This window comes from Haliaeetus leucocephalus, unplaced genomic scaffold (genome assembly GCF_000737465.1).
Source record: "Haliaeetus leucocephalus isolate CR32 unplaced genomic scaffold, Haliaeetus_leucocephalus-4.0 Scaffold76, whole genome shotgun sequence".
Lineage (NCBI taxonomy): Eukaryota > Metazoa > Chordata > Aves > Accipitriformes > Accipitridae > Haliaeetus > Haliaeetus leucocephalus.
This window is the reverse complement of record NW_010972512.1, coordinates 171304-186953: the sequence shown is the minus strand read 5'-3', so window position 1 is coordinate 186953 and position 15650 is coordinate 171304. Positions and strand designations below refer to the sequence as shown.

The window sequence follows — 15650 nt, the reverse complement described above, 5'->3', positions numbered from 1 at the left end:
TGGGATGGACGGGCGGAGGGACTGGGATGGACGGACGGAGGGACTGGGATGGACGGACGAACTGGAGGGCCGGGACGGAGGGACGGGGGGGGTTGCGCGGGGCTGGGCCGGGGCGATAAGGGCTGGCTCAGCCGCCCGGTTTGCACAGGAACCCGAATTGCTGGTGCGTTTTGGGGGGGAGTGGAAACGGTGACCCCACGGGGGGGGGACACGGGACACGATGCGGTGCCGCCGCTCCCTGCCGGCTGTCTGTCCCCTGGGCTGGGTGTCCGGGGCTGACACGTCCCACGCTCCCCCAACGGCACCGGGATTTGCTTTCGGGGCTTCCCCTGCCCCTCCGAGCGGGGTTTACCGGGGGGTATGGGGGTGCAGCGGGCTGGGGTGGCCGGGGGCTGCGCTGGCGAAGTTTGCCGCCAGCTCCACTGCGCTGCTGGGAAAGGGCCGGGGCTATTCTGGGCTATTCTGGGCGGCCAAGATGCCACGATGCTGCGGGGGGGGGGTCCTGGCTGCCGGCTCCCCCCAGGGTGCTGCGCTGCCGAGCCCCGGCTCTTGCACCCCAGGGTGGTCTCCCAACCGCCACCGCCTGCCCTGCTCCGGGGACAAATTGGGACAAGATGGGACAGGGACTGTGCCGATCGTCCCCCAGTCAGCCCGGAGGGTGAGGGGGTTGGGGACCTCTGCCGTGGGCCACAGCAGGGAGAGGTGAGGACAGCCACCATGCGTGGCAGGGACCATCCCTGCTGGTGTGTCACCCCTTCTGTCCTGGGTATCCCAGAAATGTCCCTGCTTCAGGCCAGGCCATCTCCCCCAGCAGCGGGTCCCTTTGATGGTTGTGGGTCTGGGAAAGGACGCTGGGGCCCTGCCAGCTCTCCATCCCCATGACGTGGCCATTGCCTTCCCATCCCAGCTTGATGGCCTTGAGCTGATCTGCTGCCCAGAGAGCCCCAGCCTGGGGGATGGTTGGCAGTAGGACAGTGTTGGTCCCTGGCAGGAACGGCTGTGCCTGATGGCGTCCCATGGGACCACCTGCACAAGGGACATCAGGGATGAGAGGCAGACGGGACACTGCAAAGTCCTTGTCCTTCCAGGACAAGGTGGGACAGGGTTGTCCCTGGAGAGGTCCAGCAAGCAAAGAGGAGGGACTGGACACACGAGGGACAGATGCAAAGCACCCTGCAGCATCTTCTACACAGCTGCCCTGCAGCAGAGCACCACGTCCCAGGGGGCAGAGCCCAGGCCGAGGGGGCACACGGGGTGCAGGGGGAGTCGCTGCTGCCCAGTTTGGAGTCCCTTTGCAGGCGTGTGGTGCCCTGCTGCCCAGCAAACCTCCTTTCTCAGCCCCTGCCCTGGCCTGATCCTATCAGCCCTGTTCCCAGCCCTGCCTGAGGAGGCCGGGGGAAGCAATGGGCTGGGGTGCTGATAAGGAGCAGCCTTCTGTGCACCCCATTAGCGTCTCGCCTTTCCCTTGCTAACCTCGGATGTGGCCAGGGCAGGAAGCGGTGCCCGGCAGAGGCAGGGCAGCCCGCGGTGCATCTGTGATGTAACTCCAGCCCATGGGCTCATGCGATGCCAAGAACCCCATTAGCACCATCCCCGCTGCTGCTGCCAGCGCCTCTCAGCCTCCAGCAGCCCATTTCGGAGACAACTCCTCTCTGCCAGGATTTTACTCCAGCACCCTTTGCCTTTACTCACAGCCAAACCCTTGCTCCTGCGGGATCTCCCTGGGAGAGGGTTTTTCCGGAGCCAGTATCCCCAAACCTAACTGCACAGGCTTGGCGGGGACAGGCACCGGGCTCAAGGTCTCTCCTCTGCAGGACCTGCCATCCCTACACGCATCCTCCTGTGGTGGCTGCTGCGATGGGGGGAGATGGTGAGTGAGGACCCCCTGCCCTCACATGAGCCCCTTCCCGTAAGTGCCTCTGGTTTGCTCTGGTGCACGCGGGGGCTCAGCTCTCTCCCAGCTGTGCTGGTGCTAAATGGCCCCTCTTTAATATTTGATTCCCTCTAAGTGCTGTGCGGTCCCAGGCCGGCTGGCCAAGGCAGCTCTGCACAGGGCAGAACCCAGCTGTTCAGCCCCTGATCCCACCCCAGCATCACGCCCGGTCCTGGGGCAGAGTCCCCAGTGTCCCCAGCACTGCTGGCAGCAAGTGGTGGGTGAGGGTCCGGGTCATGGTTGCACTGGGGCAGGAGGGGAAGACAAGACAGGGAGGGAATGTGGATGATGGTGGGGTTTGGGGCATGCGGCGTGGAGCTGCCAGGGCTGGTGCATCCTTGCCTGGCCACGGTGGCACCATGGGGAGATCCCCCCTCTGGACGCTGTGGGGAGAGGGGTCGGATCCTGCCACACCGAGCCGGTCAGCAGGCAAGCACATCCCATGGCTCTGAGTCCCTGGGTGATGGGAGCGGCAGGGGGACATCGCCCCGTGGGCTCCTGATCCCCAGGCCATGCTGGAGCGAGTGCAGGGACCACCCTGGAGCAGGGAAGAGGTGGGGGGACATGCTTGGGGACAGCACCTCAAGAGCATGGGCAGGCACATGGCAAGGGACAGCCGGAGCGAGACCTCCGAGCCGTGGCATCACTGTGGGGCAGGGGGTGGGAATTTGCCACCTCCCAGGGACACAGGAAAGGGTGCTGGTTCCTCAGGGACCTGGAACCTTCACACTGAGGTCTGACCGCATGTCTCAAGGGGCTTGACGCCTTTGGGGCTGCCACTGCTGTCCCTCAGGGACTGGAGAAAACAAATAGTGGCAAGTTTTCACGCTTGTCTCATGGAAAAAGCCGGGGCCATCTTCGCGCTGCAGCGGTGAATCACCATCACACTCTGCCAGCTGTCCGTGCCGGGACAGGGATGGCGATGGCGATGTGCCCCCGCCGCCAGCCCTGGGCCCTTCCCCGCTCCCCAGCGGCTGCGGGGCCGACGGTGGGGCCAACGACAAGGACAAGGGTGCTGCCATGCCGGGTGGGTTCCAGCACCCTCAGCCCTGCAGCCGGCCTGGATGCGGCCCCGGCGGAGGATGTTGCAACGCCTGGCCCCATCCCAGCCCCAGGACGGGCTGTGGGATGGGCGCGTGCCTCGGGTGTGCGCGGCGGCTCCCGGCCCCGTGGCTGTCCTCACACGAGGGGCCGGAAAGGGGTTGGTGAGTGGAGGGTGCAAGGCTGCGGGACACGGTGCAGGGCTCGCCCAGGACATGGGGAATGCAGAGCAGGGCTGGGTGCAGGACCAGCCGCTGGGTTTGGCGCCGATCGGGGCTGGCTCGAGGTTTGACTTGGGGACGGAGGGCAGGTGGCAGTGCCACCCTGCACGAGGGGGAGGCAGGGGTGCCAGGACCCGCCGTGGCTGAGGGGGTCCACAAGTGGGGTCTTCGCAGAGGCGGCAGGTCAGGATACAGCTGGGCAGCCCATGGGGGCCACCGAGCTGGGGATGGTGTCAGCCAGCAGTGTGGGGATGGGGCGCGCAGGGTGGCAAGGATATCCACAGCCTGGAGAAATGGGTCCCAGGAGGAGAGGAGGGGTCTGGTCCCCGGTCAGGGTCTGGTCCCGTGGGGTCTGGTCCCTGGGGGCGGTCTGATCCCCAGGGTGTCCAGTTCCCACTGTCGCCATGCCTCTGCCCCATCCCACATCATCCCATTTGCAGCCTGGACTACTTAGCAATGGATGCAGCAGCCCTGGGGCTTCCCAGATGCTTCCCAGGGCTGGGTCACTGCCCAGCAAGCCAGCATGGCATTGACCAGGCTGCTCACGACCGCAGCCATCCTCGTTCACCCTGCCACAGCAACCTGGCCAACGTCGTGGTGGCAAACCCTTGACTCCAGCTGCGGTGGGGCCGGCGGGGGGGGGAGAATGGGGTTGTCACACGTGCAAGCCAGCTGCGTGTCCTGTGGCTGTGGGTTGGCTGCGGTGCTGGCGCCAGGGGGTGCAGCACACAGCTCCAGGCATGGACATCCCATTCTGTGCCTCAGTTTCCCCACCACACTGCAGGAACAGGACCTCTCCCCATTGAGCCGGCGGTGTGGAGGGGAAGGCGCGGGGATGGGGGAGTGTGTCAGGATCAGGCCCTGGTGCAGCTACCCTGTGCCTGCACGCCTCAGCCTTCAGAGTAGGTCCCCCCCACCGTAGCAGAGGGCAGATGTCCCTGGGGGTGTCTGGCCATATCCCCCCTGGGTCAGGAAGGAGCCAGTGCCGTCAGAGCCGAGCTGTCAGTGCTGTGCTTCTCCAAACTCCCACCACACCAGATTACGGCCTCATGGCAACAGCCCCACATGGCTCGCAGCCAGGGATGGTTAATCCTGGCCAGCTGTGGGGCTGGTGCCCTCTGCTGCTGCTGCACCCAGAGCTGTGCCCCACATTTGCAGGCTCAGGGTGGGTGATGGGTGGACTTGGCCATGGGGGACCAGCCCTAAACTCCCCCCCCTCTTTGTCCCTGCAGAGCAAGGTGGGATTGGAGCCAGCACCGGCGGGGGACACGCACCATGGAGCCAAGCCAGGAGCATGCCTGAAGCTGCCAGGAGTGGGATGGGCTGGGGGGATATGGAGCCCCCCAACGGCAGCACAGCCGGCCAGTCGGACACGTGTTTTGGGGCGTTCAATGCCAGCGACAGCCGCACCAGTGCACAGACCAGCATCACCTCGCCCTGGTTCTCCACCGCCTTCGGCCTCATCGGCCTCTGCTCCAACCTCTTCGCCCTCTGCGTCCTGCTCAGCTCCTCCCGCAAGCTGTCCAGCCAGGCCCGCTCCTCCTTCCTTGTCTTCCTCTGTGGGCTGGTGGTCACAGACTTCATGGGGCTGCTGGTGACGGCCTCGGTCATCATCCCCTACCACTTCATCAAGTTCGCCTGGGCTGAGGTGGACCCCGGCTGCCACCTCTGCAACTTCCTCGGCTTCTCCATGGTCTTCTTCGGGCAGTGCCCGCTGCTGCTGGGGGCCACCATGGCCGGCGAGAGGTTTTTCGGCATCAATCACCCCTTCTCCCGCTCCACCAGCATCTCCAAGCGCCGTGCCTGGTCCATCGTGGGACTGGTGTGGGGCTTCTCGTGCCTGCTGGGGCTGCTGCCGGTGCTGGGGCTGGGGCGGTACACGTTGCAGTACCCCAGCTCCTGGTGCTTCCTCACCCTCCTGCCTGACACCGGCAATGTCATCTTCTGCATGCTCTTCGCCCTGCTGGGCATCTTCTCCGTGCTGCTCTCCTTCATCTTCAACACAGTCAGCGTGGTGACGCTCTGCCGCGTCTACCATGACCGGGAGTCGGTGCAGCGGCGTCGGGACAGCGAGGTGGAGATGATGGTGCAGCTCGTGGGCATCATGATCATTGCCACCATCTGCTGGATGCCCCTCCTGGTGAGGACCTGGGCCTTGGTGTGTGTGTCCCCCACCGTGCTCCTGGTGAGGGCCTGGGTCTTGGTGTTCCCCCCCCTCTGTGTCCCTCCTCAGTCTTGGTGTCCCCGCCATGTCCCTCCTGTGAGGCCCTGGGTCTCAGTGTGCCCCTGCCACCACTCTGCACCCTGGGTTGCCACCTGGGTGATGGGCTCTGGGGCTCAGCACCGCTCGCAGGCAGAGCGGGTGCTCCCCAGTAGCGAGTGCACCAAACCAGCCCGGGACCCCTCTCCAACAGGCTTGATGCCCTGCCTGGACCCTCATCATCTCACCCACTCTGGGGCAGCTCATGGCCTCTGTGTGGACCCCCCCAGCTGACGCCTTGCCCCCTTCCCCCCTCCCAGATCTTCATCATCCAGACAGTCCTGCAGCAGCTGCCTGCCAGCGGCCGGATCCAGATGCTGCCCACAGAGACGCAGAAGATGCTGCTCATCTACATCCGTATGGTCACCTGGAACCAGATCCTGGACCCCTGGGTCTACATCCTCTTCCGACGGGCCGTGCTGCAGCGCATCTACCCCAGCCTGCGCCCCCGGCCCTCCATCATCTCCCTCTATCCCATGTTCAACCCCTCCCTGCGCCGCAAGCTCACCACTGACTCTGTCCTGCAGTAGCAGCCCCCGGGGACATGCACCGAGGGAGGGGGACAAGCCATCCCCCCATTCCACCCACCCCCAGGTTAATTAATTGTCCCCATCATCTGCATCCATGGACTCTCCCCACCTCCCCTGAGCCCGCTACCCTTGGCAGGGGGCACGGGGCTGCTCCCCCCTCCCCGTCCCCATCTGAGTGAGCCCCCCCCCAATAAAACATAGCTTGTGCAGCTCTCCGTGCCTGCTGGGGGTGAACACCTCAGGGGCCCCAGCCCCATTGCCAGCCGGAGCAACAGCCCTTCTCCTCCAGTCTCTGCTTTAATGAGCCACAGCCACTTCCCACCACGTTTTGAGGGTGCGCGAGGGGGGGGGGGTCCTTGGGGATGGGGGGGGGCTGCGTACCCCGCTGTCCCCCCCCAACCCAGGGGACACACCTCAGTGCAGCTCAGGAAGGAGTGGGAGGGAGGATGGTGACCCCCACCAGCACCATCAGCCCCAGATGGCGTGGGGACATGGGGATGGGACAGGGGCGAGAGGTGCTGCCACCCCCAGCTACTCCTGCCCCCCCTTGGGGTGGCAGACGGCTGCCCACACCTCGGCCACAAACTCCTGGGGGAAGGCAAACTCGCCCAGCACCGAGTCCAAGCCGCGGGCGAGCTGGGCCACGCTGGGGCTCCCCTTCGCCACCTCCACCATCATCGAAGCTAGGGAGGAGGAGAGGCAGGGTCAGCAGTGGGAGAGGGTCCGGGATGGGCACCCCCTGCCCACCCTGCCCGCTCACCCAGCTCGCTGTCACGGATGCCCATGTAGCTCTCCAGCAGATCATCCACTCGGCTGGCGGCTTCTTCCTCGAAGGGGGTGGGCTGGGGGCAAGAGGTCCAGTGGGTGGGTGACAGGGGGTGAAGGCACGGCCCAGGGACCCCCCCCACACTCCCACAGAGCCGTGCCCGCGGGTGCCGCACATGTGGGCACCCAGCAATGCACCCAGTGGAGGTGCAGTGCTGTGTTCACCTGGGGCATGGGGATGCTCATTCCCACCCCAGTCACGCCATGAGCATCCATGGGCTCAGGGTGGGGGGGCTCTGGGTGGGTCTTACCCCCTCCTCCAGCGTGGCTGGGCCCTGCGCCCGCAGCCGCAGCGTTTCCTTCCCGCTGACGACTCTGGCTTCGCCCGGGGACTTGCTGCTCCGCGTCCTCTGCCCGATCATGTCTGCACCCCAGGGTGGTGGAGGCAAAGGGGGGGGTGAGGGTGCAGGCAGGGCCTGGGACCTCCTGCCCCTCGTCCTGGCCATCACCCAGCCCCAGCCCACGCATGTTGCAGTACCCCGGGGTGGGCACCGCAGGGTGAGCCGTGCATGGGGAGGGGGTGCTCATGGGCAGCGTGGGCATAAGGGACACCCATGGGTGCAGGGTTGGGATGCGCACGGTTACAGGGTGTTCATGGGCACCCAGGACAGTGCACACAGAGGAGTGGGGGTGCCCATAGGGAGGAGAAGCAGGTGTGGGGACCCCCCCCAAGGGGTGCCCACATGGGTGCCATGCAGGGGTGCCCCTGGGGTACAGGGTACACACAGGATGGGGGTGCAGGGCAGGGCTGCATACAGGGGTGGCGGACCCTGGGGGGCACCCAGTCCCTGGGGAGGGGGCTGCAGGGCAGGAGGGCCACAGAGCATCAGCCTCCCCACACTCCTCCCAGGGGTCCCCCAGTCCTCAGAGCAAGAGCAGGGGGACCCCACACCCTGACTCACCGAAGGCCTTTTTGGGCTGCACCAGGCGGAGAGTGAAGGGCTGAGCCCGGGGCAGCTCCCGCAGCATCCGGGCCACCTCGTAGTGCCGGCAGCCCACAATGGTGTGGTCATTGATGGCCTCGATGCTGTCACCCACACATACCGTCTGGATGCGGTTGATGATGCTCCCCTCCTTGATTCTCTGGGGACCATAGAAAGGGATGGGGGACACACGGTGACAAGGTGGCATCACAGGAAGGACAGACAGACATCGTAGCCCCCATCCCGCCCCACACAAAACCACCTCCGTGGTCCCATGTCCTTTAGCAACCAGGTCAGGCAGGGAGGGTGTCCCCCCCCCAAACTGCATCATGGTAGGGGAAGGCCCCCAGGGCCAGGGTGGACCCAGGGGGGACCGATGGCAGTGGGGGCAGTCAGGGAAGGAGCACCATGCCAGGGATGGGGTGCCAGCAGGGGATGTCACCCCACGGGGCTGCAGCCCCCAGGGCTGCCCCCAGCCCCAGAGCAGCCCCCCAGGAGGGTTCACCTTGATGAAAGCATAGCCGGCCCCGTTGTCCGTGATGGTGAGGCCAAGTGCATCCTCTGTCTTGGTCACCTCCACCTCCTTCGTCTCACCCCGGACGTGGGCGAAGATAAAGTCCTCCAGGCCGATCTGTCCCCCCAGCAGCTTTTGCATGTCTACTTTGTGCGTGTTGAGCGTGCAAAAGAGGATCTGCCCCAGGGAACCCCGTCACCAGGGGCTGGGGATACCCCGGCAGGACAGAGGTGCATTGGTGGTGCCGGGGCAGGAGCCAGCCATGGCCAGATACGGCCAGGTCTGGGTGCTGCTGGAGCAGAGGGGTCCGGCGACACCCAGCCTGCCCAGGGGCCCAGCACTGCACCATCCCTGTCCGCCTTTCCCTCGGCTCCAGGCTACACGGCAGCTGGCATCAGCCAGGGAATAGGCAGCCCAGGCTCCCTGCCTGTGTGCCAGGAGGGGAAACTGAGGCACGGAGCCACCCAACCACTTCCCAGAGGAGACAAGACAGCCCTGAGATGAAAAATGCTCTTTTCCAGGTCATTTTCACAGCTGCGTTTGCAAGTAGCTGGGGAGCCACAGGACAGCTGGCCACAGACAGTGCCACGGGCTTGGCATCCCCCCCTTTGGGTGTAAAGCCCCCTCCCCGTGCCCTGGCAACCACAGCCCCCTCACCTCAGTGGGCGAGATGCTGAAGACCTCAGCGATTTTGGCGTAGAGCTCCTTGACGTTGGTGAAGCCCTCGATGCGCCCCGTGGGGCTGCCGTGGGCCAGTTGCGTGTGAAACACCAGCCTGGGGCGGGCACGGGGCGGGCGGGGGGCCGGGATGCCCTCGGCAGCATGTGGCTCGGGGGTCTCTGGCTCCTGCCGCACGCCGTTCTCCATGGGGCTGCCCTCCTGGGCCTGCCTGCTGTGCCTGCCCGCCCGACGCATCCCGCTGCCGGCACTGCTGAATTATAGATGGGTGCTGGCTCCCGGCACGGCCGTAAGGCGATCCCCAGGCCTGGGAACCTGATCTGGCAGCGCAGGTAACCCGCCTGGGATCGGGTGAGCTCTGCCATGTAGGAAGGGCCCCAGCCAGGCTGGAGGAGGTAGGAGAGCAGCCGGCACAGAGCCGGCTCCATCGCGCTCTCCCCAGCTGGGGTTGGGGGCTGCAGCAATGAGCTCAGGGCTGTCACCCTTGCTACGCACCCCGAAGTCCCTGGGATCAGTGCTGGGAGCAGCTCCAAAGCCACCTCTGAGCATGAACACACAGAGCCCGGGCTGGTTGTTTCTCCCACATTTATTTGCTCCCATCTCCATCCCAAGCCAAGCAGCCACCAGGAGATGGCAACCAGGAGACTCATCTACAGAACACGGACCTCACGGGCAAGAGACAAGCAGTCGCACACCAGCCCCGGGTTAAACCCAGGGCCAGATCAACGTAGTGCTAGTAAGAAAATAAGACACTCTCTAATTACACAGTCTGAGATTAGTGACAGGCAGTCCCGGGGACGGCCGACCCCAGCACAGCACGGCCAGGACACAGCTGCTGTCACGGTGGTCCCACGATGCAGGACAGGCTCGGGCAACGAAGCAGGAGCCGAAAGCCTGTGCACCGCCCCACGGGCTCCCCACCGTGGGGAGGAAGGGGTAGGTCCCGGCTCCCCCTCCAGCATGAAGATTTTTTTTTGCCTTCACCGCTGCAGAGCACAGGAGCTGCCCTGCCTGGTCCCAGAGGCGTGGAGGAAGGAGAGGTGACAGGCAGGGTGACACAGGCAAGGGGCTGAAGGGACCCACGGGGGAGCAGCAAGAGGAAGCGGGAAGATTAAATAAAGTAAAAGAGGCAGGCAGAAAGAAGCCTGCCACCTCACCAGCTGTGGGACAGGGGACCAAGAGGCTCCCTGGGCTGATCTAGGGGCCAGGAGGCAGCGCCAAGCCCCACGGGCTCCCAGGGCACCCGGCTGCCTCCCTTCCATCACAGGCTGGTTAACAGCAGCCCCTAGGTCACCCTGGAAGAGGGTGGCTCACTCCAGGCCAGTAACCCACAGGCACCTCATCTGCCACCGGATAGCCTTTGGAGTCTCTGGTTTAGTGAAGCGGAGCTGCAGGAGCTGGAGAGCTTGCAGGAGAGCAGGGTGGGGGGGGGATGCTCACATCCACCACTGACCACCTCGCCCAGCACCATGCTGCTGAGGTCTCTCAGCCCTGTCACCGCTTGGTCCCCAGAAGCTTGAGATCCTTGGAGACAGTGCAGCCATGGGGCCCAGCCACACCAGGGCTAGGGGAGGTCCCAGCTCACTTCTCCAGCAAGGTGCATGGGGTGGAGGGGGAAGCAGCCGGACCACCAGCAGAGACTGTCCCTTGTGTGAGCTCCAAGGGACAGGGCCGTGGTCCGGCCGGCCCCAGGCTCCAGACGGGACTGGTCCTCTTCACAAGTGTTCGCTGAAGAGGGAAGAAAGCAAGGCTGAATTACAGGGGGTTGGCTTCTCTCTCCCACAACTGCCTGCAGCAGCTCTGAGCCCCTCTCTGCCCACACCTTCCCTGCTCAGCTCCCATCACCCATGTGCCACAGGCTGACCCAGTGGTCCCAGTGCTCACCAGGACATGAAGGCCCTTGGGCGCCAGCTCCAGACAGTCCTGCCCAGCTCACCTGGCTATCCGGGACAGGATCTCCTTGATGCGCACCACCAATTTCTCATGCTGCAGTGGGTTGCTCTCGATGGCACTGTGCAGTTTGGCCATGTAGAAGTCCAGAGTGTTCAGCGTGGGGGTCTCCCCAGTGCCTATGAGGTGGCAACCCAGTTAGCAGGGCCAGCAAGTCCCCATCCAGCCCTGCCCATTGTGCTGGTGACTGGGGAAGGGTCCCTGAACACTAGGTGCCATCTTCTGCAGCAAGAGAGAGCCCCCACCAAGACCAGCCCAGGAACAAAAGAATTTGGGCTAATCTCAGCCTTGCGGGCACAGCTGTGACTATGGCTCAAGAGGACAGTTCCCATCCTGCCCTACCCTGTTACAGGGGAGCCAACTGGCTGTCACATCCCTGAGCTCCCTAGAGAGCCCCCCAGAGTGCTCCAGCATCCCACCCCATCAGCAGATGGGCATTTATCACCACCTCGCTGCCCCCACTTTCACCACTTGCAGAGCCCCAGTGGTGCCCCTCCACATGGCCACCAGGTCCCAGCAGCAGGCTGGTCCCCACGGCTGCCCCGAACTCACCGGGGATGGGGAGGGAGGCGAAGCTGGCGGTGAGGGCCTGCCGCACGGACTGGAGCTGCTGCTGCAAGGCCAGGGTCTGCCTCTCCTCCTGGGCCAGCTCCTGCTCCAGCTTCTCCTTGGCACAGTTCATGCTCTCCGTGTGCTTCTGCAGGATAGCGTTCTGCTCCTCAAACTCCGTGTTCATCTTGCGCAGGCGCCGCAGCTCAGCCTCTCGAGCTGCCAGGACCGTGCGATGTCAGCAGGGGTAGCCCCTCGGACTCTCTCCCTCATCCCAAACCCAATCCCTTCCCCAGCCGTGACTTCCAAGAGGCTTAGCATCACCAGCCCCCAGGCTCCAGCCAGGATCCGGTCCCTCTATCCATCCTCACCAGGGACCTTCACAGCCTGGATCTCGCATGCAGCACCAGCCGTGGTCCTGCCCCGGGGGATGCAGGCTGCTCCGGCAGCGGCACTGCTTGCTGAAGCCATCCCCCAAGCAAGATGCTGCAGCGCCAGCAGCCCCCACCCTGCAGCCCAGCCCCTCACCTTTGTTTTGGTCCAAGAACTCCTCCGTGAAGATGGGCACGTCGAAGGTGGAGAAGGCGTCGCTGCACTCGCCAGCCTGGGGGACGGGAGGGTACAGATCAGGCAGGGCTGAGCCCACCGAAGGGGACCCTGTCTCCTTGGGACTGGGCAGAAAGGAGGCACAGAGACAGGGCAAGGGGTGGCCCTGCCTGGGCAGGCAGGGACGACGGGCAGAGGATGGCTACGTTCTGCCTCCTGCCACTCCAGGCTCTGCTTCAATGGAAAGCAGGCGCCTTGAAGCACAACCCATGAGTCTCCCTCTGCCCAAACCTGCAGCCAGCCTGGCTCCCATGGGCCAAACCCAGTGGTGCCACGCACCTCAGTTTCCCCACACACAGGTAGACCTGCTGGGGCCTTACCTTGTGCGGGTGCCCATTCAGCAGAGTGTTCACTGCCGCAGAGCCCGCGTCCTCTGGAATGGAGGAAGGAAGTTACCCCTAGGAGCCAGCCCAGCATCCCTTGAGAGGTTCTGGCAGCACTTGGCCGGATCCTGGCAGCGATGCCGGCAGCCGCTGCTCCCACAGCCCACCTTTTTTGATCTTTTTCTCCTGGATCTTCTCCGTGCACATCTTGTAGGCCTCTGACTGCTGGTATTCCCGCAGCTCCTTCATGTACTGCTGCTTCTCCCGCTCTGCTTCGTCCAGGTACCGCTATGATCACAGAGGGTCCTCAGCCTGGCCCGGCCCCAGGCTCCCCGGGGGGCTGCTGACCCCTCTCCACTACTTGAGGCCCAGCTCCTGCTCACCAGCCCGCTAGTACTGGGACAAGCTCCCTTTGTGGAGCTGCAGCCAGGCAGCAAGCGAAGTGGTTTGGGGTGCAGGCTCCAGAGCGTGCTGACCAGCCCTGGGGGGGGTCTCTCCTGAGGACCGGTACCTGCTTCTCCGAAAGCTGCAGCTTGCTCCACTCAGCCCCCAGCATCTTGGTGATCTCCGGGAAGGGCAGGTCAGGATGCTGCGTGCGGATCTGCTCGCGCCGCTCATTCAGAAAACGCACGTAGCCCGTCACAGGGGCTTTGGGGCCATTGGGAAGGATCTTCTTCCTCTTCTTGCCCTTGGGCCAGCCCCTCTTCTTCACCGGCTGGCACGCAGCAAAGGGAAAGGGACAACCCGTCATGGATCAGAGCGCACAATGCCATCGTGCCAGCAGGACACAGGAGCAGCCTGCAGACCCGCCTGGGCCTCCCACCCCTCGAGGGAAGGTCTGGACCTTTTGTCGGGCCATGGCCGCAGCCACAGGCTCGCCTGGGCTGCTGAAGGGCGAGTGGAGGGACAACCCCAGGCTGGGCAACACAGACCCCGCTCCTGGGGACTGTGCGGGGAGGGGTGCGGGCACCGGCGCTCACCTCCTCCTCGCCGTGCGGCTTCTCACCGCTCGTCCGTGCCGACTCTCCCTTCTCCTGCTTGATGGCCACCAGGAAGTTTCCATGCTGAGCTTTGCCCGTGGCATGCCTGCAGCCAGAGAGTATCCATCAGAAAGGGCTGGGAAACCACCAGGACCGACGGCGACACATCCCCCGGCAGTGTGGCCTCACACTCACCAGATCCCCCAGCTCCCACCCACCCAAACAGCCCCCAAGCCTGCTACCAGCCCCGCAGCCCCTGCTGCCCTGTGAGGGGAGGCCACGGTTGAGCGACGGGGCTCAAGCAGAGCCCAGCACCGGACAAGCAGGGCAGTCCTGGGCACACAAAAGCTGCCCCAATGTCCAATGATGACCCTGAGACCTTTCAGTGACATTTGGAAGGGGGCCAGGAGCGGCCAGTGCTGCTCTTGGGGGCAAGCAACAGTGATGGTCACATCCCTGCATGCCACCATGGCTTGGGTGCACACCTCGGCGAGGAGTCCCAAGCGGCATGAACCAGTTGATCCTCCTCTGCAAGGGAGGAGGAGTCATGGGGTTTTGGATCCTGGCTCCAGGGGCACCGCCTGGAAGCATCACCCACACCCTGGACAAGCGCTGCCAGGGATAAGGAGAACCCTCAAGGCAGAGGATGAGGGCAGGGCACCGGATCAACCTGCTCCAGCCACAACTGCTCCATCAGGTTCCTGCCACCTGCACCGCCACCGAGACACACAAAGCCACCTCTGAGATGTGCCGAGCAGCAATAACGCAGGTCTGGCGGTCCCGACTCCTGCTCTCCAACTTGCCGCCTCACCTTTACAGATCAGCATCTGCCTTCAGTGGAGGACGCGGGTCCAGCACCTGGGCCGGCAGAGCATCCCTGCCCCACCTGAGCACACACAGCCCCGCTGCAGCATCACCCTGGGGCTCCCTGAGCCTCCCTGGCCCCTTCTCCAGCTGGCTCCATCCCGCAGCCAAGCCCCTGTCCCGCTCGCACCCTTTGGTCCCTGACGCAGCTCCTGCTCCGTCGGAGCGTGTCCGCTGGCAGAGTGCCATCGGGCCTCCCGTGTAGGGGGAGACATGAAGGGCTCAGGAGTTGCGGCAAACGGCACTCTATTGGGTTTCATCCAAGTCACAAGACACAGTAACTAGCACAAGGGCAAGCACAAGCCCCGGCAAAGAAAGAAAGTGCCGCTGTGTACCAAAAGCCAGACCGATCCCAGCCTGCTCAGGATGCACCCCAGAGTTTCCCTTGCCTGTTTGTCACATCACGTACCTGGTGTAAACCCAAATCCCTCCAGAGACCCCAACCTACCACTATCAGGCTATCACTCGTATGAGCCACCCTTGCAATTAATTTGATGGGGCCCCTTTCTATAAGCCCCCAGGAACACGGCCCGTAACTGCACTGGTCCTGGGGATGGAGGGGGTGCCCATGGAGGTCGGGATCTGAGCCCGACCAGCCGCCCTGCACCCCCACGCTCACATGAAAGCCTATGGGAAGGTGTGACACCATCTCTTCTTCCATATTCTAGGGGGAAAAAAAAATCATCCCTGAAGTTCTGCACGAGCACAGCCAGCCTTAGGCTTTCTTTGTCGTCTCTAACAGAAACATTCCTGGTGATGCCCATACAGTATCATCGTGTTCAGCCGCCACAGCCGGGAACGCGCCAACACCCTCCACAACCAGATGCCGGATCTCTGCCTCCCCCCCGCAATCCGGATTCCTTGCGTGCCTAAGGATGCTTTAAAAAGTAAAGTTATTTCAGGCAAGATTCCTCCTCTTATCTGAACCTCCCCGGGGCCGGTTTGGTCTGGCATCCACCTCCCTCGTGCTTCCCCATCTGCCTGCCCCGGAGGCACCGTGGCCCCGGTGCTCTCGCCCCTCTGCCAGGAGGGACGGCGGTCGACACCAGCTGAGGACAGCACGCGGTTCACCCTGCGTGAATTAAGACCTCGCTGGTCTTAATCTCAAGAGACAGTGATTTTACACCAGGTCTCCCTTTGCCCTGTACTAATTAGCCCAGCTGGGTGGGAGCACAAGCTAACGAAGCAGGTATGGGGAGAGGGGTGCAGCCCGCAGTAGGGGACGGGGGTCCCCAAAACACACAGAAGGCCCCCAAGGCAAGGCTAAAGCCACCCTTTAGCAAGGGACAAAGGACCGGGGCCCGGCAGGGGACAGGGTGACATGGAGCAGCTCCTGCCACACAGGAGGACACGGGGACCCCAGAGCACAGCGGGGGGGGTGGGTGGTGGGGGGGGCACTTACAGCATCCCGGCAGGCAGCTGCTTGGCGCTGTGGGCCATGGGTCCGGGGGGG

General features: G+C 64.2%; 3 protein-coding genes across 4 annotated transcripts in view; 1 reads left to right on the top strand and 2 right to left on the bottom strand.

Annotated features, from left to right (window-relative positions):
* TBXA2R (thromboxane A2 receptor) overlaps window positions 1-5985 on the top strand; it is a 6299-nt gene extending 314 nt beyond the window's left edge. Inside the window, exons 2-3 of the mRNA XM_010580242.1 lie at window positions 4428-5335; window positions 5716-5985. Of these exons, the coding sequence (XP_010578544.1) occupies window positions 4490-5335; window positions 5716-5985 (1116 nt within the window). The 5' untranslated portion in view covers window positions 4428-4489. The remainder of the gene's footprint in view (window positions 1-4427; window positions 5336-5715) is intronic.
* Window positions 5986-6516: 531 nt separating this feature from the next.
* Window positions 6517-9162, bottom strand: GIPC3 (GIPC PDZ domain containing family, member 3). The gene is made up of 6 exons (XM_010580187.1): window positions 8905-9162; window positions 8239-8424; window positions 7713-7893; window positions 7062-7174; window positions 6746-6827; window positions 6517-6668 (listed from the first exon to the last, which is right to left on the bottom strand). The coding sequence occupies exons 1-6, from the start codon at window positions 9160-9162 to the stop codon at window positions 6517-6519; spliced, it is 972 nt and encodes a 323-aa protein (XP_010578489.1).
* A 427-nt stretch (window positions 9163-9589) lies between these two features.
* On the bottom strand, window positions 9590-15644 carry HMG20B (high mobility group 20B). Of its 2 annotated transcripts, none has more exons than XM_010580167.1 (9): window positions 15600-15644; window positions 13334-13439; window positions 12865-13068; window positions 12521-12641; window positions 12351-12403; window positions 11953-12028; window positions 11428-11643; window positions 10862-10994; window positions 9590-10653 (listed from the first exon to the last, which is right to left on the bottom strand). In XM_010580167.1, the coding sequence occupies exons 1-9, from the start codon at window positions 15635-15637 to the stop codon at window positions 10641-10643; spliced, it is 960 nt and encodes a 319-aa protein (XP_010578469.1). In that variant the 5' UTR covers window positions 15638-15644; the 3' UTR covers window positions 9590-10640. The 2 variants fall into 2 exon arrangements, with proteins under 2 accessions (XP_010578469.1, XP_010578478.1); XM_010580176.1 differs by having other exon boundaries at window positions 11428-11572.
* Window positions 15645-15650: the final 6 nt, after the last annotated feature.

What these genes read in the sequence shown, in the direction of transcription:
- GIPC3 (XM_010580187.1), bottom strand. Translation starts at nt 9,162, where the DNA reads ATGCGTCGGGCGGGCAGGCACAGCAGGCAGGCCCAGGAGGGCAGCCCC. An exon ending in CCGGCTATGCTTTCATCAAG is followed by an intron (nt 7,894 to 8,238) that starts GTGAACCCTCCT and finishes TATGGTCCCCAG; the next exon opens with AGAATCAAGGAGGGGAGCAT. An exon ending in CAGCCACGCTGGAGGAGGGG is followed by an intron (nt 6,828 to 7,061) that starts GTAAGACCCACC and finishes TCTTGCCCCCAG; the next exon opens with CCCACCCCCTTCGAGGAAGA.
- HMG20B (XM_010580167.1), bottom strand. Translation starts at nt 15,637, where the DNA reads ATGGCCCACAGCGCCAAGCAGCTGCCTGCCGGGATGCT. An exon ending in AGCCGCACGGCGAGGAGGAG is followed by an intron (nt 13,069 to 13,333) that starts GTGAGCGCCGGT and finishes GCTGCGTGCCAG; the next exon opens with CCGGTGAAGAAGAGGGGCTG. An exon ending in TGCAGCTTTCGGAGAAGCAG is followed by an intron (nt 12,642 to 12,864) that starts GTACCGGTCCTC and finishes CTGTGATCATAG; the next exon opens with CGGTACCTGGACGAAGCAGA.